The sequence below is a fragment of the Squalius cephalus genome (assembly GCF_949319135.1).
Source record: "Squalius cephalus genome assembly, chromosome: 9".
NCBI classification, from domain to species: Eukaryota; Metazoa; Chordata; class Actinopteri; order Cypriniformes; family Leuciscidae; genus Squalius; species Squalius cephalus.
In genome coordinates this window covers 24,272,794-24,296,842 of record NC_137130.1, presented here as the reverse complement: position 1 = coordinate 24,296,842, position 24,049 = coordinate 24,272,794, and the positions used below count along the sequence as shown (strand labels likewise).

General features: G+C 36.4%; 3 protein-coding genes across 6 annotated transcripts in view; all 3 read left to right on the top strand.

Annotated features, from left to right (window-relative positions):
* Positions 1-3,014: 3,014 nt before the first annotated feature.
* prkag3b (protein kinase, AMP-activated, gamma 3b non-catalytic subunit) lies at positions 3,015-16,186 on the top strand. 4 transcript variants are annotated; one of them, XM_079880859.1, is made up of 13 exons: positions 3,015-3,212; positions 4,028-4,070; positions 5,286-5,398; positions 5,536-5,617; positions 7,003-7,061; positions 7,739-7,784; positions 7,877-7,931; positions 8,012-8,138; positions 9,179-9,344; positions 9,440-9,477; positions 9,600-9,746; positions 12,762-12,935; positions 15,045-16,182. In XM_079880859.1, the coding sequence occupies exons 1-12, from the start codon at positions 3,195-3,197 to the stop codon at positions 12,876-12,878; spliced, it is 1,011 nt and encodes a 336-aa protein (XP_079736985.1). In that variant the 5' UTR covers positions 3,015-3,194; the 3' UTR covers positions 12,879-12,935; positions 15,045-16,182. The 4 variants fall into 4 exon arrangements, with proteins under 4 accessions (XP_079736985.1, XP_079736986.1, XP_079736987.1 ...); XM_079880860.1 differs by having other exon boundaries at positions 3,077-3,212; positions 5,258-5,398; positions 15,045-16,186; XM_079880861.1 differs by having other exon boundaries at positions 3,107-3,212; positions 4,931-5,398.
* Positions 16,187-17,635: 1,449 nt separating this feature from the next.
* On the top strand, positions 17,636-19,705 carry LOC307163946 (fer-1-like protein 6; the record flags this gene model as incomplete). Its single annotated transcript, XM_079880293.1, has 5 exons — positions 17,636-17,744; positions 18,854-18,933; positions 19,131-19,248; positions 19,339-19,393; positions 19,532-19,705. The coding sequence occupies exons 1-5, from the start codon at positions 17,710-17,712 to the stop codon at positions 19,703-19,705; spliced, it is 462 nt and encodes a 153-aa protein (XP_079736419.1). The 5' UTR covers positions 17,636-17,709.
* fer1l6 (fer-1 like family member 6) overlaps positions 19,339-24,049 on the top strand; it is an 18,803-nt gene continuing 14,092 nt past the window's right edge. The window contains exons 1-10 of the mRNA XM_079881621.1: positions 19,339-19,393; positions 19,532-19,663; positions 19,757-19,819; positions 19,895-19,973; positions 20,109-20,265; positions 20,351-20,537; positions 21,538-21,730; positions 21,922-22,244; positions 22,357-22,465; positions 23,893-24,049. Of these exons, the coding sequence (XP_079737747.1) occupies positions 19,898-19,973; positions 20,109-20,265; positions 20,351-20,537; positions 21,538-21,730; positions 21,922-22,244; positions 22,357-22,465; positions 23,893-24,049 (1,202 nt within the window). The 5' untranslated portion in view covers positions 19,339-19,393; positions 19,532-19,663; positions 19,757-19,819; positions 19,895-19,897. The remainder of the gene's footprint in view (positions 19,394-19,531; positions 19,664-19,756; positions 19,820-19,894; positions 19,974-20,108; positions 20,266-20,350; positions 20,538-21,537; positions 21,731-21,921; positions 22,245-22,356; positions 22,466-23,892) is intronic.

Genomic DNA, 24,049 nt, shown 5'->3' with positions numbered 1-24,049 from the left:
CAACTTTTGTAAAAACAAACACAATGTTAGTTATGTATGTAACTGGTTCTGTGAATTCCGAATGACCGTCAGAGGTGGTGCTAATCACCAGTGTATTATCGTAGCGCCAGCCAGATAGGTTATGAAAATATAACAGCAAAGTCCCGTCATGATGTAGGCCGAGTCTCAAGGGTATAATCCGCAGTTGCCCGGTGCCCAGCCTCGGAATGCTTTCTCGCGCATTCCAAATCACAATGAACTGAATGTCATCCATTAGTGCTTAGCACCGCCTCTGGCAGTCATCTGGAATTCACAGAACCACAGGTACAGTACATACGTAACTAGCATTCTGTTTCATTCCTCCTGACCACTAGAGGCGGTGCTAAGCACTAATGGATGACACATACAGTACCAACACAGTTATGAGAAATAACTGGCCACGACACCCAATGGTTCAAATGGTGGTGCACAAAGGAATTTGAGTACGAGCAGTCCCACACACGTAAAGGCATAAAACAAACCGCCTTTAAATACCTTTGTTAGAAAATTACTAACAAGGTTATGAGATCCCAAAGAAGGACCATCAACTGGAGCATAAGCAGATATGGCGGCAACACACACTTTTAAGTTGCTTTATTGTCTTCTAATAGATGTTGTAAGAAACTCTTTACTTTTAGCGCATTACAGTGAATTACAATTCCTTGATCCTCACACCAAGAAGAAAAAATCCTCGAGCCAGCAGCATGAAGCGTGTTGAAGTAGCCCTGGCATTACCAATGGTGTTGATTACTGCTGATTCACAACCACAATTACAGTGAACTGGACCCATTGGCCAGACCCAAAGCTGAAGACGAGCCAAATCTGGATGGCAAATACACCCGTTCGGTGGAGAGAAGTTCCCTCTGAGATTCTTTCTGATGGGGAGTTGTCATGGTTGGCCCTGCAAATGATTTAGATTAGAAGAAGAGGAAACCATGGTTTGGCTGGCCATTGAGGTGCAACTAAAAGTACTCCGTGTTTTAACAGGTATGTTCAGTATAATGTCTCCCATAAAAGTGAAAATGGAGGGAACGCATACAGCAGGCAACATGGCCACTCATGGGCTAATGCATCCTGTCCCAGTGGGCTGGACTTCTCAGACCTCACAAACCACCCGTTGCAATGAGTGGTCAGTTCTGATGCAAACAGGTCCACTTCTGGCTTGCCATATCGCCCCATTCCCCTGGAAGTACCAGATCCTTGGAGAGAGCATCTGTGATTTGATTGTATGTGTCTTGGAAATGAACCGCGCTTATCGAAGCCAGTCGGTACAGAGACCATCTGACGATCTTGCAAGTTGGCTGTAAAGATGCAAGAGACCTGGTGCCACCCTGATGATTCAAATGAAAGACACTCAATGCGTTGTCTGACCGGACAAGCATATGATGGACGGCCTATCAAAGCTGAAAAGAAGTGTTGTAGCACTAGGTACATTGCCCTCAATTTCAGCATGCTCTTCAGTCCCTCTATGACCCTCTTCTGTCATAGTGGCGTCTGAAGTTGAGAAGCAGTGTAGTGATGCCATCGCTGAGAGTGTCCCAAACTCATGAGTCACATGACTCAGTCAATAGAGCTGTCTATTGGAACTGAGGCACAGAAGGGTCCACATTCGACGGCCCTAATGTGGAATTACAGGCAAGAAGCAGCTGCCAGATAGTATTCTCTGCTCAAGTTACATAAGCTACTGACTCATATGCCTTCAATAATGTGTCAGTATGTCTAGTTCTTATTGCTTCATCATACAATATCACCAATGCTGCCACTGGCTGTTTGATCTCGGGTGCCCGATTCCCATGATGGAATCAGCCTCGGTCATTGAAGCTAGAGTACAGGCTGTCTTTGACCTCCTTCTTGGCACATTGGAACCTGCAAGTGCACTGGAGAATTCTGTCATGAAGTTCACACATGATTGTATGGCAGGTTCCACCAATTCTTCACTATAGAAATGCAAATTGGATGCACTCATAGAAAGGACATCCAATTCCATAGTACGCAGAAGTTGAAAGCCACTCTGATCCACTGGTGTAGGTATGGCTGATACTGGGGGTTGTAAAGATTAAAGAAGGCATTTCATCTCTGCCATTTCTGAAGAGAGGGAAGCAAAAGTCTTTGACTGTAAATGTTCATGTGTTTTTCTCTTTGTTGGTGGTGTGCCAGTCTTTGCTGATGCATAATACTTTTGAACTTGCAGTGGGGCTAAACCTTGTTGAGCTAGGCTAACAGACGACTCTAATTCAGCAAGGTGAAGTTGTCTCTCTAAAATTAGTAGCATACTACGGTGCACACACAGATCAGTCAAAGTATATTTTAGAAATTGAATCCATAAACACTATGGGCAGCGACCGTGTCCATCATCGGATAGAAGCATATTTGGGCACAATTTAGAACTCTGAGGAAAGCTGAAGATAAGAGAGGCACGGGCCATGAATAACATGTCCTCGGTTAGTACTGCAGGAGCTAAAACAGTGAGAACATCAGCCCGGAGAAGTCAATCGTAGATAAAATATTTGGTTAGGACCAAACGAATTATAATGGTGATAAAGCACTAAGAATCGCACGTAAAACGGATCAAAAACTGGCCTTCGGATGAAAGTTTTATCTCAACTTTCATTATTGCCCATAAATAGAGACACTGTACTGTATGAGTTAAGAAAACTGGCCTTCATAAATACTGTCTACACATGTATCCAGTGACACTGAAAGCCACTCGGTGGCCTAATGTAGTCTCGGAGAACAAAATGATGAACACAAGGTCCAAAGTCACATACTGAGATCATTGTAGCAGTGGCCCTTATTGTACACATTATGCTTTTCAGCTGATTGATCTTCCATTAAACATGAATTAATAAATTAGCAAGTCATAAATGTCTTAACCTGACCCATTACAAAATGTCATGGGAATTTAAGTCATCTTATACATGTTTTGACTAAGGTCCTGATTATGCTGTCCAGGACCAGGTCTAATGCAGGGGTGTTGTGAATACACAGCCACTCACAGTCGCAACAACTGTGACTCTCCTCCCCCTGTCTCACGTTCAGCCCTCTGCGTGCCTGGGCCGGCTTTCTCTCCTGATTTAGATTGTGCTCTGCACTCGGACGGGAGTACAGCTGAAGTATGCTCCGGTCAGGCCAGCTCAAGCACTGAAAACGTTTGGGACACGGTGGGACACCAGAACATGGACCCCCTGACAGAGGTAAGACCCACAGAGCAATGTTTCTGATGAGGTGAATCTTATTCCAGGAACTGTTGTGACAGCTTAAACTTGAAAACATTATAATATCAACGTTTATCTTGATGTTTGCTGAAGAACGAACTAAATTCAATCAACAAACTGACTACCCCCCCCCCGATTCAAAATGAGTGGATTCAACAGATAACATGCATAACTAGTCTTTCTGGTTGCTTTGCACATTGTGTTTATGTTTGAGGTTATTTTTGGAGATCTGAACAGTGCATGGAGACAAGGCCTCTGTGTAGATCAAGTTCAGGGTGAGGTAGAAATATGTTGCATGAAAACATCATTATTTCTGATAATAATTAACTACATGCGCTTTTCCTGAAAGAAAGAAAGAAAAAAAAAAGAACACTGATTGCACGGCAGCAAAATAATAGTGTTAACATTTGAGTAAAGTTTAGACTTTGCTGCATGAGATTGGGTAGGTTTGAATTAATTGTCAGAAATATAATATATCATGAAAATGTTCTATGCAACCTGATTTATCTTTCTAGTCGAGATAATGGACCCTTCTCTGTGTGGTTCTGTTGCAGGATTACAGTTTTTTTTTTGCGGTTAAGCTATATCACAGTAACAATCCATTATGGGATTCGGCTGTAGGCACAAGGCCACAGCTAATATACAGATCAACAACATTATTGATGCTGACATTTTCTTGTGATGTTTTTTATTTAATAGGTTACATAAGGTGATGCTATGTCCTCTTCACTTCTCTTGACTGCTTTTTTGAGCATATTTCCTTATAGTGAAAGTCCATGTCTTCTCTGTTTTAGTTCCCCTTTGTGGAGGATGAGGGGCTCACCATGAAGAGGACAGGTATCTATCGGTATCTTTTGTACACCCTGTGCGTTTCTTAACATTAACATTTAACCATTTCTTAGCTAGTCTCTGAAATTCTGTCATTCTATCCAGTGACTTATTTTATTGAGTTACTTATTCACTTAGTAATTTAGTTTTTAAAATGTAGAGGTGTAGCTAATGCGAATATCTCGAATATCACATATTTTGCTTCTAATTTTCAGTTTTGAACTAATTACCAAAAGTGATTATAAAATCGTTTTCTTTTTTCCAGAAATGGTAAGCCTAAAAAGTTTATCAACTTGTCGCCTTCAAGGGGGTTTAAGACTAAATCCAAAAACTAAGCAAAAATGGCTAATTTCACTTCTTTCTCTATGACCAATGTGATTATTATTATGTTTTAGTGTCCCCAACTATGACGACCACAGAAATGTGAGAAGGCGCTGCTTTCACGCCTTGTCGTAATTACGAGATGACAACACATGAAATTCTTCTCGGAGCTGTTCATATCCTTGGGTTTGGAATTATGGGTTTCTCTCTCTATCTGGCAACACTATCAATGCCATTAATAATCTGCAGCGGTCAGGTGGTACAGCGGTCCCGTGGTACAAGTCGGAGCTCCCTGAAAATTCTGAGTTTACAAGTTGTAATCAATAGTTCTACAAGGACGTGAACACTTTTTACAAGTCGAAATCTCGTAATAACGGTATTTCCGACATGGCGTGAGTGCACCTAGTGTCAGTCACTGCTACCACAAATCTACACAACATCACTATAGCTACCTTTGGTCCCAAATGTGAAGTAAAAGACCACTCTAGCTGTCTTATATTGTTTAACCAAAAACAAATTTCTTTCTCTATATCTTTTCTGACAAATAGTGTTACTCCAAGTCGGCACCGACCTGTAGCACCGTTGCGCTCGGGCGGCCCGAGTTCGAGTCCCGGCTCGTGGACCTTTCCCGATCCCGTCCTCCATCTCTCTCCCACCTCGCTTCCTGTCAACTCTCTACTGTCCTATCACAATTTTAAAAAAAATAGTGTCACCCAATGAATCTTCAGTAAAGAGAAAAAATCCTTACTGGGGAGATTTTATGCCTTGATAAGTGTGATTGATTTCTAAATGAAACTACAAATATGTTAGTTTTTGAATAGGATGTATGAGTGTAGCAGGACTGTCCCAGCTGCAGACTGACCGACCTGCAGCAGGGGTCTCCCTCTCTGTCTCCCTCTAAAGAGCCTCTCCAAGACCCTGACTCAGACGTGTACGCCAAGTTCTTCATGAGTCACTGCTGCTACGATGCCATTCCAACAAGCTCCAAACTGGTCATCTTTGACACAACACTGCAGGTGTGCTTATGTGCTGAAGTCACATCCCTCACTACAGTGTTTTAGATTGATTTACATCAAGAATATTCATGTATATATATTCCAGATTGAAATGTTCAGAGAGCATAAACAGTGAAATATGTGAGTGATGTGTACAGGTGAAGAAAGCATTCTTTGCAATGGTTGCAAACGGGGTCAGAGCGGCACCTTTATGGGACAACAAGCTGCAGTGTTTCGTAGGTAAGCAAAAGTTAGGGTTCTGCTGAGCCTGTCAAAGTGTGGTTGGTCAGCTGTGAGCCTGCATCAGATTACTGAAATCTTATAATGTCACTGCAACATCCTAACCCATGTTAAGGAAAGCGAACATGTTTCACATATGCTAAAACACTCAGCAATCCCATTAAACGGCTATGTCCCAGCTCTACCATAGATAGATATCTTAGATAGTGGATGACATTTCTGCTCCTTCAGGAATTTTCTGGAATGCAGTGGTTTCGCAAACAGTTGCTCACAATAATCACACATATCGCCCAGCTTGTATTTAACTTTTGATTAAACCAGAGCAGTAACCCTTAAATGAATGTATGTTTCTCTAATTATTATTACATATTCTGGTCTTTTACGACCCAGATCTATATCTAACACGGATGGATCCCTAACTGACGCGATATAAAACTCCTGATATTAGTGTATTGCTCTGCAGTAATCGATCAATACATCATTAAATGTATCAAAAGGCATCATGAAGACATTTAAATATTACAAAAAATTCTTTCACATAAATGCTGTTCTTTTGAACTTTCTATTCATCAGAGAATCCTGAAATAATGTATTTCCATTTCCATAAAAATATTAAGCAGCATAACTGTTTTCAACAATGATGATAATAATAATAAATGTTTCTTGAGCAGCAAATCAGCATATTAGGGATCATGTGACACCAAAGACTGAAGTAATGATGCAGAAAATTCAGCTTTACCATCTCAAGAATAAATTAAACTTGCGTAAAAGTTTGTTTTTACAAACAAAAAATGAAATTTATATTATATTAAAAAACAGCTATTTAAAATTGTAATAAAATGTCAAAATTTTACTGGTTTTTACTGTATTTTTGATCAAAGAAATGAAACCTTGGTGAGCATAAGGCTTCTTTCAAAAACCTCAAACTTTTGAAATGGCAGTGTACAAGCGAAGATTCATCATGTATACATACTGTACGTATGTGTGCTGACACAGCTTTGATTGATCATACTCAACACCCCGTCCTCTGCGTCCATGCCTGCGTCTAAGTTTAGTGTGGCTCCTGGGTGATGGTATCTGGTGAGAAATGGCAGGGTAGAGCTCTAATCCCCTGAACCTTCTCTGGGAGTAATAATAGCCATGCTAATGAGAAAGCATATCCTCCTACTGAAAGGAAACTTGGGCGCAGGAACGTGTTCCACTTTCAGTGCATAGTGAGAGTTAGTATGTTTATGGTAATGTTAGCCTCTTGGTACTTTAATTTCAAGCTGTAATTTGCTTAAGAACTTAAGTTCAGTATTGTCTGGTCAGCTTGTATTTAACTGTTGTATTTAAATCTGAGTACTCCTGTTTATGTTGTCCTTTTGCTATTTCTGTCTTTGCAGGGATGCTCACCATTACAGACTTTATCAACATTCTCCATCGTTACTACAAATCACCCTTGGTAACCACTATCTAACACCTCTTTTTTTCCCCCAAATTTAAAGTCCCCCTGTAGTCTTTGATCACCAAAATGACATATTTAGGCATTTTTTCCTTGAACAAAAATTACTTAATGTCTTAATATGAATATGCAAATTAGCCCCGCCTCCGCTCACTCACACCAGTTCAGAGATCCACTCATTGACGAACACGTTGACCTGATCGGTTACAAGGTAGTTTGTGGCGTCAGAAACACCAGTGATTTCAAACCGAGTTTTTGAGACTGTCTTTGGTTCACTGCAGTTTTAAGAAGAAAATACTCAGCAGTGATGCTGACTTATGAATTTGCACATTGTTTGTCTTAAAGCATATTAAAAACACCACATAGACATATAAACGCTTCATTTTCTTTAGATAAATATAGGGGAAAGTGGGGCTAGTTGTGAAAATTGTTGCTGAATAATCCTCATGGTATCTGTGTTCTCATGGCTCCAAAAACATTTCAACCATTATTGCATAAAAAACATAAGATATAACAAGCGTACATTGACCTTTTTGAGCGCTGACATTTTATAATGTGAAAAAAGCTTTCTATTTCAAATAAATGCTGTTCTTTTGAACTTAGGTTTCCACAAAAATCAAGCAGCACAACTGATAAACATTGATAAAAGATAAGATCATGTTTTTTTTCTGTTTTAGGTTCAGATTTATGAGCTGGAGGAACACAAGATTGAAACATGGAGAGGTGATTGTGTATATTTTTAAGGATAAATATGTGTGTGTGTATATGTATTATTGTAATTTTTTAAATTTTAAACTCTGTTTTCCCTCTTTCAGAGATCTATCTACAGTATTCTCTCAACTCCCTGATCAGCATCACACCTGGATCCAGGTAAACCAGGACTTTTACTGCACTTTGGTTGCTTTTTCTTTTTCTTTCTAGTGACGGAGAGTTGTATTTTCTGTTGCCAGCCTCTTCAAAGCCATTTATTCTTTACTGAAGAACAAGATTCACCGGCTACCCGTCATAGATCCAGAATCAGGGAACGTCCTCCACATACTCACCCATAAACGTATCCTCAAGTTCTTACACATCTTTGTAAGAGATTTTATGTTGTTCTCTTTATATAACCTTGCATTAAATGTGCACTCAGTCATTTTTACCTCATTAAAAAGTGTTTTATTTATAAATGAATAAAGAGTAATACTATTTAAAATAATTTCCAAACATGTGAGATGGCGTCTTCAGTCATATGAGAAGCGCAATATAAGCGTTGCCATGTTTTTCTGTGAATTTTATGGGAGAAATACAGTCATTTTAATAGGAATCCACAAAACAGAGAATTTCGCTAAAGGACAAAAGCTTTCCCTTTGCAGATTTCTCAACAGGTTTGAGTTCACCTCAATAACCAGCACTGTTATTAAACAAGTTAATCATGGCTGACTGCAATTTGTGTGTGAATGCCTCCTACTCACCACTAGGTTTGCTATCAAAAGTAAATATTTGCTATCAAAACATAACCCAATCCACATTCAACCCAATCTCATGAAACAATGTAACTGTATTACAAGGTGGCAATTTCGAATGAATTTGCATAATGTTAATTATACTGAAACATGAACTTTTTAGGGGGGGAAAATGTGACAGTCCACCCAAATTTTACATCTCGTATAAACTCTAGCAATTACATGTTATGAAGTCAGAATTGTTTTCTTTTTTCCTCAGAATTAACTTTATAACTCGCAATTGCGAGAAATTGTGAAAAAAAAGAGAATTGTGATATAAGCTCTTGCAATTGCGAGTTATAAAGTCAGAATGTGCGAGAAACTCATTTATATATTGCACTTCTGACTATATTCTTTGCAATTGCGAGTTTATTCACAGTTATTAGAAAAATGTCACAAGATGTAAACTGTCAATTGTGAGGAAGAAAATTGAGGTAAAAAGTCGCAAGTCGTTTTAAGTGAGGCGTAAGCAGATCTTACAAATGAGATTGAAAGAATTCATCCGAAATAACCACCAATTCGCCAAAACGCAAAATAGTTATGAATTGCCATGAGAGTGTGTTGGTGTTACATTATGTTGACAGTGACCATAGCTCTGTACTGAATGTTGAATATTTGCTTTATGAATCTCAGGGCTCTATGATCCCCAAGCCACGATTCCTACAGAAGCGGATTGAGGAAGTGGAAATCGGAACATTCAAGAGCATCGCGACTATCAAGGAGACAGAAACAGTTTATGACGCTTTATCAATATTTGTAGAGCGACGGGTTTCAGCCCTGCCCGTCATCAACGAGCAAGGTATTGAGTACAGCTGTTTGTTTCTCTTCAACCGAAAGTATATTTCATGTGTCTTTTACTTTTAAGTGGTTTCTGATATTTTTCTTTTTCTTCAGGAAAAGTGGTGGCTCTTTACTCCAGATTTGATGTCATTGTACGTAGACTCAAATCCACACCTCTTATTTTAATGATTGTGTTACAGATGACTTTCAGATGTACTAAACAAAGCTTAAAGTTGGTATTATGAGCATACATGTTTTCCTGATTCTTCAACAGAATTTGGCTGCACAGCAAAGCTACAACAACCTGAACATGACGATGCAGGAGGCCATTCAGGGCCGCTGGTGCTGCATTGAGGGGGTGCTGAAGTGTTACCCTCACGAGACCCTCGAAACCATCATCGATCGCATCGCTGAGGCAGAGGTATTAGAACAAATAGTTGCCATGTTACATGACATTGAGCACAGCCATCTTTGGAATTTTGTCTTAGAAATATACAGAGCTACCACAAAAATGGAAGTTAAATGGCATCACTGTCGAAGAGTAATTAGCTGGTGAAGTGGTTTTACTTATTGTAGAGTTAACAAAAGTTATCATGAGAATTGTAAGGTTTGAAGCGGATGTCATAACAAATGTCAGTATACTTGGAAGATTTTAAAACGAGTGGTTCATTCATAAATCCGTAAGATCTTAACTGTGGAATACAAGCCGGAAGACAGAACACAATGAGCGTGACGCTGAAAAGGGGTGGGGCTACATAAGGTCTATAGCAGTGGCTCTCAAACGTTTTAGAGTTATGTACCCCCTGAGGCTTTTAACATCCTTCTGCCTACCCTCTCTCTGCAGTCACACCTTTTTCAGTAAGCGACAATATTTGCCCCCTTAAATCAATTTTTCGATTTATGCGAGCATACTATAGTCATCGAGTCATTCATTCACTCAGTAATAAAGCAAGTGGCTGTAATTATGAATGAATCATTGACTCTCACGATTTGATCAAAGCCGCAGATTTCTTCACGAACACTGCTGTGTGCTGCTGTTCTGCTGTGGCATTCGTTGGACCGATTCTTTTGTTGCAAAAAATACTGACAATACTGTTTAAAATGAACATCACTTAATATTAATACCTTTCGTTTGTTGAACTGTTGTATAAAATCAATGTCACGTTTGCAATCGTGTGGATATTCTTATCAACATTAAACACAGGAACTCACACAGGGTATGTTTTTGTATCGAAGAGAGTTTGAATTTTAAATTGAATCTCTATGCACAGTCTGTCTATATATTTGTTCTTGTAGCCTATGGCAAGCCGTTTTAACATTTAATCCTTAAAGCCTACTAGTATCTATTTTCATGCTACAAGTACTTATTTTTTAGATACTAGTGTCTATTCCATTAAGTACTAGTACTTATTTATTAGATACTAGTGCTTATTCTTTAAGTACTAGTACCTTTTTAAAAGATACTAGTAGTTATTCATGAGATACTAGTTCTTATTTTTTTTAGATACTGGAACTCATTTATTAGATACTCGTACTTATTCATTAGATACTAGTACCTATTAAATAGATACTAGTACGATTAATTAGCTACTAGTACTTATTCAATAGATACTAGAACCTATTTATTAGATACTAGTATTTATTCCAAATGTTACTAGTAAGATATTTTTATTTTACTAGTAAGATTTTTATTTGAACTCTACAGTGGCCATTCTGACTAGTCATAACATTAGACAAGTAAAAAGCAGTTGTGACTAATAAGATGAGAAATGTTAGTAGTTACAATTAAAAAATATTTTAGTGTCTAATATAGGTACTAACATCGAATTAAAAGTCATTGTATACAATAAATAAGTACTAGCATGTAATGAATACTTATTAGTAATATTTAAAAAGAAACTAGTCAATATTGGAATAATTACTAGTCATAAATTAATAGATGATTTCAAAACAATAGCTAGTTTCTATTAATTTGCAGATATCTTTAACCTCATAAGGAACTACCGTAGTAAGAAAATATTAAGATATATCTTCTTTCAAATTGATCATTACATAAACATATACTCTCAACCACCCAATCAGAGTTCATATGGTAATGCAGGCTAAACTAAGGCTATAGAAGACTGATTTTTCGTAAGTAACTGGCTTTGTTGCTTTATTAGCTAATTGGTTAGCATGAACGCAAGGAGAGATACATGTTTAATATGACATTTATTGTTTTGAATGTACAGTTGGCTATAATAAAAACTTAACTGCCAATAAAAAAAAATCCAAACAACAGTTAAGTAGATCCAAAAACCAGTTCACAGCCACCAGCCAAATAACCACAATACCTAGAGATTGGGACTTTTGGAGAGCATTCATAATTCCTTACAATCAAAAATTCTAAATATTAATCTGCGTCTGAGAATGCGAGTCGTGTCAAAATAAGAGTATATTATGCACTATAAAACATATACCTGTTCATTTTTTTTTTTTTACTCTAATACCATTAAAAAGGTAGGCTATTATAAAGCCTATTATAGTTATTATAATTCAGTTGTTGCTAGCCTTTAATAATAATGTAGCCTGCAGCAGCAGGTTCAATTAAAACATCAGTTGAGAGAGATTTTCTTTTTTTTATCCTCTCTTCTCCTTCCGTTTCCTGTCATCTCTCTTTGATATGTTGTTGGTTCAATAATATTCAACATATTATTTGCATACTGATTATTTAAATAGTAGGTAAGGTAAGGATATATTTGATCTAAAATGTTACTAGTAACTAAAAAATAAGTTCTAGTTCTATTTTTTTCTTAACAAGTTAGGTATAATTAAATACTAGACACTATTGGAATAAGTACTAGTATATTTAAAAAGGTACTACTACCTAAAGAATAAGCACTAGTAGCTAATGAATAAGTACTAATACTTAATGAAATAGACACTAGTATCAAAAAACAAGTACTAGTAGCATGAAAATATATACTTGTAGGTTATAAGGATTAAATGTTAAAACGGCTTGCCATAGTTCTTCGTGCTAGTATGTGCTAAATCCCCACTTTTACAAAGGTACATTGTCAAGAACAGCAGTATAGCACGATTTGCCAAGGCAGCATAATCTGCACGCAACCTATCATATACACGTCGTTTGTGTGAATGCAGTCAGCTTTGACCGCAAAAGATGAGGTAATTTGATCGGATGTCATGTATTTACGACATTTTACCTGATAGATACATGCTCAGTTTTAATGTTATTTTAAGGTGGAGAATTAGAATTAAAACTCAGCATTTTGTTTGCATACCCCCTTCTGTCACCTCACGTACCCCACTGGGTACACGTACCCCTGTTTGTGAACCACTGGTCTATAGTATTCAAGAACTGATGGCTTGTTTTTAATCGCATCAAGTGAAACATGGCTTCTACTGTACACTGACTATGGTCCATATGCTCTTTCAGGTTCACCGTCTAGTGCTGGTGGACACAGAGGATGTGGTGAAGGGAATCGTCTCACTCTCTGATTTGCTTCAGGCACTGGTTTTGACTCCAGCAGGCGTTGAAGCACTTCTCTGTTAACACCAGTGGAGGGCTTCCTCGCCACCATCATCCTCACTTCCTATCCTCTCTTACCAGGTAGGCAGACTCTGTCTTCTTTCCTTTTTGCTGACTGCTATCAGCAGAGTTGCTTTATTTCTCTCTGTCTTCATCTCTCAGAAGAACATCCCTCCATTTCTGCAAACATCTCAGTATGTACACTCTCAGATAAATGGTACAAAAACTGTCACTGGGTCTAAAGGTACACATTTCAACCATATATTTCTACCTAAAGGGTGCATTTTAGTAACTTAAAGGAACATATCGTTAAAGTGTACATTTTACATCCTAAATGGCATATATTACACTCTTAAAATTTTTAAAAAAGTTTCCAAAAGGGTTTTTTTCTCAGTGATGCCGTACAATAACTATTTTTTGGTTCCCCAAAGAACCTTTCAGTCAACTATTCTTCAGACCTTGTGTGTCCTTAAGGACTTTTTTTTTTTTTTTTCATTTTCTTTTTTTTTTTTTTGCTTATCATTTTGCCTGTGTTAATGCCAACTGCATACATTTTGGACATTATTTTAATTGGAATTTTAAATAGATTTTATAAATCTATTTAGGTACACAAAATGGTTACACTATAGCCTGGTTAAAACCAGACCATTCTCAGTAGTAACTTTATTTAGTTATTGTCAGGCAAAGCTTCTTTAATAACTCATTTCCAAAGGGGCGTCACCAACAGACGTCGCTCAAATGCCTCTGGACGCAATTGGATAGACCTAAAACTCCTAAAACCAATCAGAGCGATCGGCATCGTGTAAAGACGTATGCTGCGCCTAAAAAGTATGTACTATTTTTGTGAAGAAAATGTATTTACTTTTGAATGTGTAGCAAAAAAGTAGGCAAGCTTTGGGACATACTACTACGTCATCTTTATCGGACGGATCTGTCGCGTCACGTGCATTCTGTCACGTAAACTGCCCTGTCAATCATCTTGTCACAGTTAAAATCCTCTATTAAATCGAATTTAATTTCCTACCGTTTCGGAGAGAAATGTAGTATCACGTTCATCTGCCAGTGGGTCTTTCATGGAGACTGTCCTCATGTGTTTGCAATTTGAATATAATAATGCATTTAAAAGTTGGTGCTTCACCAACGGAGTGGACGTCGCTCAAATGCCTCTGGGCGCGATTGGATAGGCTAGACCTAAAACCAATCAGAGCGATCGTCATCGTGTAAAGCCTGCCTCAACGTTTCTGATTGGTGCCGCGATTTCGATGGCATGGAAATGGGCTTGAATGAGCTCTTTGCCAGACTACTTGCAGAGCAAATCTAAATTTGCCGGAAGTTGTCTGGGTTTTCCCAGGCTAGTTACACTAAGGTCCTTAAGGACAAAAATGTCCCCCATTAAAACCCATTAAAATGGCCATTTTTAATCCCAGGGTCATTTAACTATATAATGATGCAGTCTTTATTAATAGGCTTTCATTCTGTTGGCAAGGCTTCACATTTCTTACTATTTTCTACCAGATGGTTCCATTTTCTCAGGTTTGGCCTATAAAGCAAATACTTTGCAATATTTGTGTGGGATGTCAGAATGTGGTTTGTATGTGTTTGTGTGTGCGTGTGCTTGTAATATTTGAGAGTAATTTGTATGTTGAGTGTGTAATTTTAGTTCTAGCAGCTAGCAGTTTATGAGTTCAACATGTTTTAAAAAATACTCATTTCATATTAAAAAAAAAATAGAAAAAAAAATCATTTTCAACTTAATTTTTTCAACTTTCAATTTTTTTCAAGTTAATTTTCAATTTAACAATAATCTGCCAAGGGTCTTCTTTAAAATGAGACTAAAGTCTGTGCTCCAAAGCCTAGTGTAAAGAACATTTTAATAATCTGAAGAAACTTTTTCCATTATAACCTTTTGTGCAATGGAAAGGTATAGATGCCAATAAAGTGCCATATTTTTCTGAGAGTGTATCTGTTGTGTTATTTATGTTTGCTCTGAAGTGCATGGACTATATAGCTCTTTGGAGACATCTTTCATATAACCTGCAAGTATTTGTTTCCAAAGAGAAAGAATATTCCTATTACTGTGACCAAAAATGCATGGACATTAGCATAGATCACGTGTTACTGTGATTGCAGGAACATTTGTTAATGAAGAATAAGGAATAATGCTTGTTCTTACATGATTTTGTTTTCCAGAATTTTGTCACAAAGCAAACCATGAGCCTTGAAGATGAATGCTCGAAGACAGAAAGTGTAAATATTTTTAATGTTGCGAGCACTTTGGGATTTGATGTTTCACTTTTAAACATGTCTAATCTTATTTTGCAATTTTACTTTTATATTTGTATAATTTATTAAAGAATTAGAATCACACACTCATCTGATTTGTGCTAGTTCTATGTCAGATAAAACTACAGACATTAAGCATGTAATAATGAGAACCTTCTGGCAAAAATCTATTTTTATAACATTTTTGTTATAAAACTTCTTGACCCCTGATCCTCACTTTGTAAATAAACAGATTATGTAATTTAGTCATAAATTTCACTGTGGTGTTTGTGCAGACTTACTTGTGCAATTGTGCAAAATAACACTGTAAATCCACTGTTTAATGCAGTGATTATACTGTGATATTATTTTGTCAAAAAGGCAAAGTTGTCCTGGTAAAAGATTTCCTCAAAATGGCTTTTGACTGCTTTGAATCTATGATTCCAGATGCACCAAGATGGCTAAAGATCTTTAATCCTCTGAATATAGATATTTTTGTGATAATATATTTAAAGTTTAATAATATGTAATAATATTCCAGCTATTGAGATGGGATATGGGTAAGGTTTTTGGTGGTATGATTAGGTTTAAGGATGGGTTAAGGTGTAAAGGAAAGGTAAACAGTATAATTATAGATGTAATTACAAAAATTAAGTACAGCTGTAATTTTATACATGTATTTTTAAAATTCAAGTACAGTGTAAAACATGCATGTACACAATAAGGGCATTGTATGAAATTATTCATTTAAATCTTAGCACATAAAGACACTTACTATAAAGTGTGACCCACTAATCAATAAGAACACATTTTAACTTGAGGCAAGTTCAGGCTTCACGCTTTTAGAAAACCACTGCTCTACAGCATGGAAACAAGTCAGACTTACAGAATATAACTAGCCTATTTAAAAATGATATTCTTTATACTACAACAGTGGTTCTGATCAAAGGCTTATAATATATACATATAAGCTGCATAATTTATATATTTTTAAAATGCCATTTGTAATATTTTATTTTCGTAATATTTTGATACATGAAAATAAATAATTCGACCTTGTGATGACAAATGTTTGAGTTGTTGGTCCATATATTTACCAGAGGTGGATCCTTGTACATCCTGCTTTTCACTGTCAGCAAACAGTGTCACGCACTTATGACTCACTTACCACTTCAACCTAATTTGCATCAATTGTGTTTCAGGTTGAATACTTACATTTATTTCAGTATATAGCTAACACCCTTGAAATTAAATATTTTAATTGCTACTAATATTTTTAATCACTTGAATTATTTGAACTATTGAATACTCCAATGAAACTGACTTAAGGCATTGCCACTTAAAGTGAATGCTCTTCAAACAAAATTTAACTAAATAAATATTTAACATTAACTGACAGTAACAATGTAGGCTCACTCCATCTTTATTAATTTCTACTTGTTAGTTATACATGTATAACATTAGGATCACCCAAAAAAATGAAAATTCTGTCATCATTTCCTAACCCTAACCCTGAAGTTGTTCAAACCTGTATGAGTTTATTTCTTCTGCTGAACACAAAATATCTATATTTATGTGTGTGTGTGTGTGTGTGTGTGTGTGTGTGTATATATATATATATATATATATATATATATATATATATATATAATATGTATGTATGTGTATGTATATATATATATATGTGTGTGTGTGTGTGTGTGTGTGTGTGTGTGTGTGTATATATATATGTGTGTATATATATGTATGTATGTATATGTGTGTGTGTATGTATATATATATATATGTGTGTGTGTGTGTGTGTGTGTGTGTGTGTGTGTGTGTGTGTGTGTGTGTGTGTATATATATGTGTGTACATATATGTGTGTGTGTGTGTGTGTGTGTGTGTGTATGTAATGGAAGTCAACTGTCTGGTTACCGACATTCTTCAAAATATTTATTCTTCAGCAGAAGAAAGAAACTCATACATGTTTGGAGCAACTTGAGGGTGAGTAAATGATGACAGATTTTTGGATGAACTATCCTTTTCAAGTACTAACAATGCACAATTTTATGTTAATATATTTAACACTAACCAAAGATTGATACATGCTGTAAAATTGTATGAATTCCATTAGCTCATGATATGCATTAACTGATGCATAGAAGCTTACTGTAAAATGGCACCACCAAAGTACAGAAGCAGAAGCTCGACTGCCGTGTGCCAAATGTTGTTTTATGGCTTCAGTGATATTTTCATTCTGATAAGGGAGAATGTTTGTGTGCAATGTTTTTTTTTTTACTGTAATACTATAGAATTAAAATGTAAAACACTGCAACACAACAGTTCTATCTTTATTTGCGAAGTGTTTGGTGTATTGACAGTCATTTAATTCTAAAATATAAAATGCTGTATATGGCCTCTATTGAGTTTCGTAAAAACACACATGCCACAGTCTTCCACCCTTGTTTGTAATGCAGTAGTTCAGCAACAGAAAGTCAAACAGACGTTTGAGGAGGAAGTGCACTCACTGTCTCACTGGATGGAGTGGGTTACAGTCACAGTTTCTGAGCTGGATATTTTTCTTTGAATGAATTAATTCCAGCTGAAAGAATGGACCGAGATAAAGACAGCGCTACGCCTCATGGGTAAGCTCTCCTGGGAGCACTTTTCTTCAAAAAGGTGTTTCACTTGTTTATTGGTTCTCTGAATAGCATAGATTGCATTACAAATGAAAAAGTAGTTTAATGTCAAGTCACCTTTATTTTTATTTCATAGAAATTTTCAAAGTAGCTTCACAATAATAAACAGGACAGTAATAGAATTAATGATGCAAACTTCATCAAATATGAGACAAATCCAAATTCTGCTGTAAAATAGCAAGATAATTGTGTAATTATTCAGCTCAATTTGGTTCAGTGATGATTCCATTAAGTTCAATAACAAGTTCATTCATTATGAAATAAATATAATACAGCTCTACTGAAGACAAAAGTGCTGTTATTCAGCTTGTGTCAGTTCAATGTTGATTCAGATTAGTTCAATAATAGTGTCAATGTTGAAAAATTTATCAGTTTTGGGGGGGGAAATGGGTAACACTTTAGGGTCCAATTCTCACTATTAACTAGTTGCTTATTATCATGCATATTACTAGGATATTGGGTGTTTATTAATACTTATAAAGCACATCAATGCCTTATTCTGCATGACTATATTCTAAATCCCTTAATCCTACCCAATACCTAAACTGAACAACTACCTTATTAACTATTAATAAGCAGTAAGTATGTGTTTATTGAGGCAAAAGTCATAGTTAATAGTTAGTTAATATAGTGAAAACTGGACCCTAAACTAAAGAATGGCAAAAAAAAAAGGATTCATCTATATTAAGCAAAAGACAATAGTGTCATTATTCAGCTCAATTTGGTTGAGGTTTTATTCTCATCCATTAGTGTGAGTGCAGTTAAATCCGTAATATTGCTGCATATGAAAAAAAAACCTTGATGTCTAATAATTTAGTACTTCTATCCAAAACAACATATAAAATACTTACAAGTTTAGAATTAGGGCCAATGGTGACAGTTCCAGTTTCAACTACAAACTTTCTATTCCTAGTCCCAATTCTTAACTATTAGGGCTCATTATTAAGGAAAATGTGTGGAAGAGAGGCAAAATATAGGCAAAAAAGGGATATACAGTATGAATAGACTGGGAGGAGTTATTTACAACGATCTGATATTCCTATGTGTTTTTGCAGCAAAATGTTTGGAGGAAAAGGGAAGAAGAAACACAGGAAAGGACACAAGGGTGTTGTAATTGCAAACAAAAATGCTCTAGGTAAGACCATGAAAGCAAACACGACTTTACACGAGTAAAGATGTAGAACATTTCACGAGGATTAACTGCATGGTTTTGTTGACACAGAATTTAAATCCATTAATTCAGACATATGACAGCTGATCATGAGCGCTACAGAAGGTTTAAAATGCTTGTAAACCAATTCTGACTGAGCTGGTTTAATCTTTATATTTTAGAGGCAGAGCCTGAAACCATTCCTGGCGATCCAGACGTGATAGACGTACCACAGCCTGAACTCGCTGAAGCGTCCACCTCGACACACGCTTCCTTCAGACAGATTGCTAATACTAAGAGGCAATACTTGTTTTCCTCAGCGTAATGTGTTCTTTCTTGTAGTTTCTGTACCACATCTTCATCATTTCACTTGTTTTTTGTACGTAAAAGGTGTAAACCTGTGGCCAGGATCTTGGAAGCTGAAAGCAAACCACAAAATTTCCAGGTAGAGTTCAATATAACTTGAGTTAAAGTTGCCTTTTTTGAACACAACCTTTCTTGATTTGTTTTGAGATGCTAAAACTGTTACTCTTAGTATTGAAAGATTGGCAGACTGTCAAAATGCTGTTGTGTTCTTCCTAAGATCTCCATCAATATAACAGAGGCTAGGCAGCTGGTCGGGGATAATATAGATCCTAGTGTCGTGATTGAAATTGGAGATGAGAAAAAGCAAACGTCTGTGAAAGAAGGAACCAATGCTCCCTTTTACAATGAGGTGATCATACTGTCTTCAACTGCTGGACACTCTCTGAATTAATGGTATTAATGGCAAGAATTTTAACAACAATGTTCATCTCATGCCCAACAGTATTTTGTGTTTGACTTCTTTTGCAATCAAAACATCTTTTTTGACAAAGTCATCAAACTATCAGTAAGTACGCATGTGAAGAAAATGGCTTTCTTGACATGACCTGGCAGAGCTCACATTAATGTACTTCTCCCAAAGGTTATGCACTCAAAGATCATGAAGAGCTACTGTGTGGGAATTTTCAAGATTGATGTCGGGACGGTTTACTCCCAACCTGGTAAATGCTTGGTTTGCAGTCTGTCGCACCTTTTCTTTAACTAGAGATAGTGAAGTAGATTGTGAATCTGGTCTCAGATTTGGAATATTGGTTATTCTGCTTGTAAAACTATAAATCTTCTCCTTGCTCTGCCAGGCCATCAGTTCATCAATAAGTGGGCCATGCTCACAGACCCTGCTGATATCCGCACAGGGGTGAAAGGGCACTTGAAGTGTGATATCAGCGTGTCAGGAAAGGGAGATGTTGCACTACCGTCCCAGAAGTTCAGTGATGCAGAGGAACAGATAGACAAGTAAGATCTCAGCTTTCTTTATGGCATAATAAAGACTGGATGTTGAATGTATCTCATGATGTTGAAATTGTTTGTTTTCTCCCAGGCACCTCCTGATTCCTGAAGGCTTAAGCCCTGAACGGCCATGGGCTCGGTTTTACGTGATAGTGTACCGAGCAGAAGGTCTTCCCAGAATAAACTCCAGCATTATGGCCAACGTGACCAAAGCCTTTGTTGGAGACACGACAGCCCTCATAGATCCTTACGTAGAGGTGTCATTCTTCGGTCAAGTTGTAAGCTCACAATCCAGTGCTTACTACAATACACACACACTTAAATGTTTTCATTTTGATTTGAAGTTTTTATGATTTTAGTGATGTTATGTGGTGTTGTCATTTTTATTAGTTTTATTCATTTTTAAATATTTCTATGTAGCTTTATTTTATTTTAGTCCTTCGATTTAAACATGTTTAAATTAGTTAGTTGCCAAGACAAAATTTCTAACTCTTGTTTAAGTTTTTTTTTTATTAAGTTTTTCATTAATATTTATAGGATTTTAGTTTTATTTCAGCTTTATTTCCTTATAATCGAAAACCATTTAAAATAGTTTTAGCTAACAATAATTAATTACACTGCGCTATTTAAATTACAGGCCTATTTTTTCCCCATAGATCGAAGACCATGAATAGTATATTTCCTTCCATACAACAACAACAACAACATGTTGTTTTGAGCAGGGGTTGTCAAGATAAAGTCTGATTCTTTCATCGGCATCAAACGCTGTCAAGTAAAAAAAAAAAAAAGTCACGCGTCTCGAACGTTATTGCGTTCTTTCCCCTTTGATTCGCAACGTTTCGCACTTATGAATACATGCGACCCTGTGTGAACGACCTGTGCTTTTGGCGTTTTTTTTTTTTTTTTTTTTTTGGTTGGTTATTTTTTCAATATTACTTCCCTTGAGTACTATGTGTGGTTATAGACCTATGGCCGCTCGCGAATTTTCAGCGTGGCGCTTGTTGTGTTCTGTCTTCCGGTTTGTACTTCCACAACATGAAGGTAAAATCTTATGGATTAATGAATGAACTGCTCGTTTTAAAATATTCCCGGTCTACTGACATTTTTATGACATATCCGCTTCAAATATCTCATGATACCTTTCTTTAACTCTGCAATAAGTTAATCCACTTCATCAGCTAATTACTCTTCGACAGCAATGCCATAAATATGCAAAGTTACATATACAGACATATACAGATGTCTTTCTGACACTTTTTTTTCTTTCATGATTGAAAGGGCAGGACGTCTACCCAGAAGAGCACAGCAGAACCAGTATGGAACGAGCAAGTGGTGTTTAAGGAGATGTTTCCTCCACTGTGTCAAAGACTGAAATTTCGGGTTCTGGATGAGGGAAGCATGAACGATGTGGCTATTGGGACGCATTACATTGATCTGCACACCATCTCAAACGACAATGATGGAGACAATGGTTCGCCATTTCATTACATTGTTAAAAAGTAGTAGTTTCAAATTATTTTGAATTGAAATATTTGGACACTGTGGTCATATTTAAAAATGTCTGAATATTATTGTATTAGAAAAACAATATACAAAATATCAAACCCAAATGATGGTAGTTACCAATACCATATTCTTTCATCATTCATTGCTCTTCTCAAGGTTTCCTGCCCACATTCGGACCGGCATGGATCAACCTTTACGGCTCACTTCGTAATTCCACTCTGGTGGACGACAGCCAGGAGCTGAACGAGGGTGTTGGAGAGGGGGTGTCCTACAGAGGCAGGGTTTACATAGAACTCGGTGTGGAGATCCTGTCTGGAGGTGCTGAATCTAAATCCCTGTTTTCAAAGATCAGTCCGAAAGATACCAAGGGAGGGAAGGCAGCGGCGAAAGATCCCAAAACTGGGACAGGACCTGGAGGTGACGAGGAAAAGTCCAAAAATATAGGACCTGAAGTGATGCCAGTGGAGCCCATAGAGAAGGTGTTTGCAGTAGTCACTCTCCATTCTTTAATCTGCCAGTTTTTTTCCACCCTTTGTACATATATTTCCATTATATTGAAGCTACCCAAGACATTGTTTAACTTGCATTTAGATAAATGATGAAGACATGGAAACCTTCCTGCTCTTTGGCTGTGTGTTCGAGGCTTCCATGATTGACAGAAGAATCGGTGATAGACCCATCACCCTTGAGTTCAGCATTGGTAAACATAACAGGATTTATACATTCAACATCATAAATGGCACCTTCCAACAAATCGGTTCAAAATAGGGTCTGAAACTCTTTAACTGTTAAATTTTTTTCTGGTCATGGTAGTTTGCTTAATCTTCAGATTTTTTTTCATTCATTCAGTTTTTCATTAAATAACTTTGGTAACAGGGTTACACAGTTGAGCTTGTTGGATACATCTCTTTTTGAGTGTCATTTGTAAATCATGTGGTAACATAGTTGCACACAACATGTTGGATAGATAAATAAAATAAAGTTACTCTAAAAAAGTAATTAATTACTAGCTAGTAATTACAACCTCAACTGTGTAATTAGATTACTGTACTAATTACTCTCTCTAAAAAGTATTGCATTATTTATTACTAATTACTTTCTAAATCACATATCAACCTCGACCAGTTGAACAATACAATGATAGACATTCAAAAAGATTATATTAAATTGCAAAAAAAAATTCTTGAACTGACCAAACTTTTTAAAGGGAGAAGGTTACATTAAAAACTAGGGCTGTCAAACCATTAATCGCGATTAATCGCGATTAATCGCATCCAAAATAAAAGTTTGTGTTTACATAATATATGTGTGTGTATGGAGTATAATTATTTTCTATATATAAATACACACACATGCATATATATTTAAGAAAAATGTGTTATTTATATATAAAATATTTATATATAATATAAATTATATAATATAAATATATATATACACAGTATATACATGCAAATATTTCTTAAATATATACATGCATGTGTGTGTATTTATATATAGAAAATAATTATACACCGTACACACAGTCACACACATATATTATGTAAAAACAAACTTTTATTTTGGATGCGATTAATCGCTTGACAGCCCTATTAAAAACACATTTTAACATTAGATGTTAAATTGTGTTGTTAAATACAAAAATTAAAAATTGCTTTATATAGAATAGTCTATACAATATTTCATGCAATTGCATTAGAAGTAACTCATTAAATTGCAGAAAAGTTCAAAGTAATCCCTTACTTTAATTTTCAAGGGAAAAGTAATTAAATTACAGCAATTATTTACTTAGTAATACATTACACCCAACACTGAATGTACTAACTGTCATTTGAATAGATTGTCAGAATTATGATAATGTTATATGATTTTAGGAGTGGGGTATGAATAACTAGATACTAACCTTGAACCTACACTTAAACCTAACCTTAACCTGTGTAGTTACCTTATATTACCAGTATTTCCTTAGATAAGTACATGTAAGTACACATACTGTAAAATAAAGTGCAACCAAAACATTTAATATTTTAAGAATGCATGATAGATGTCATTATTACATAACACCCGAAGAACTAACAACAATATGGTGGTATAATATGACCCCTTTATGTGTACTTGTTTATTCAGGTAACTTTGGGAACTTCATTGACGGCACTGCACCTCCTCCTTCAAAGAAAAGGCTTGAAGATGTGTCGGTTACCACTCCTCTTCTGGACACCGCAGCAACAATGACGTGCAAATCCACTACAACACCAGAGAGACCTATATTCGGAGATGCACAGAG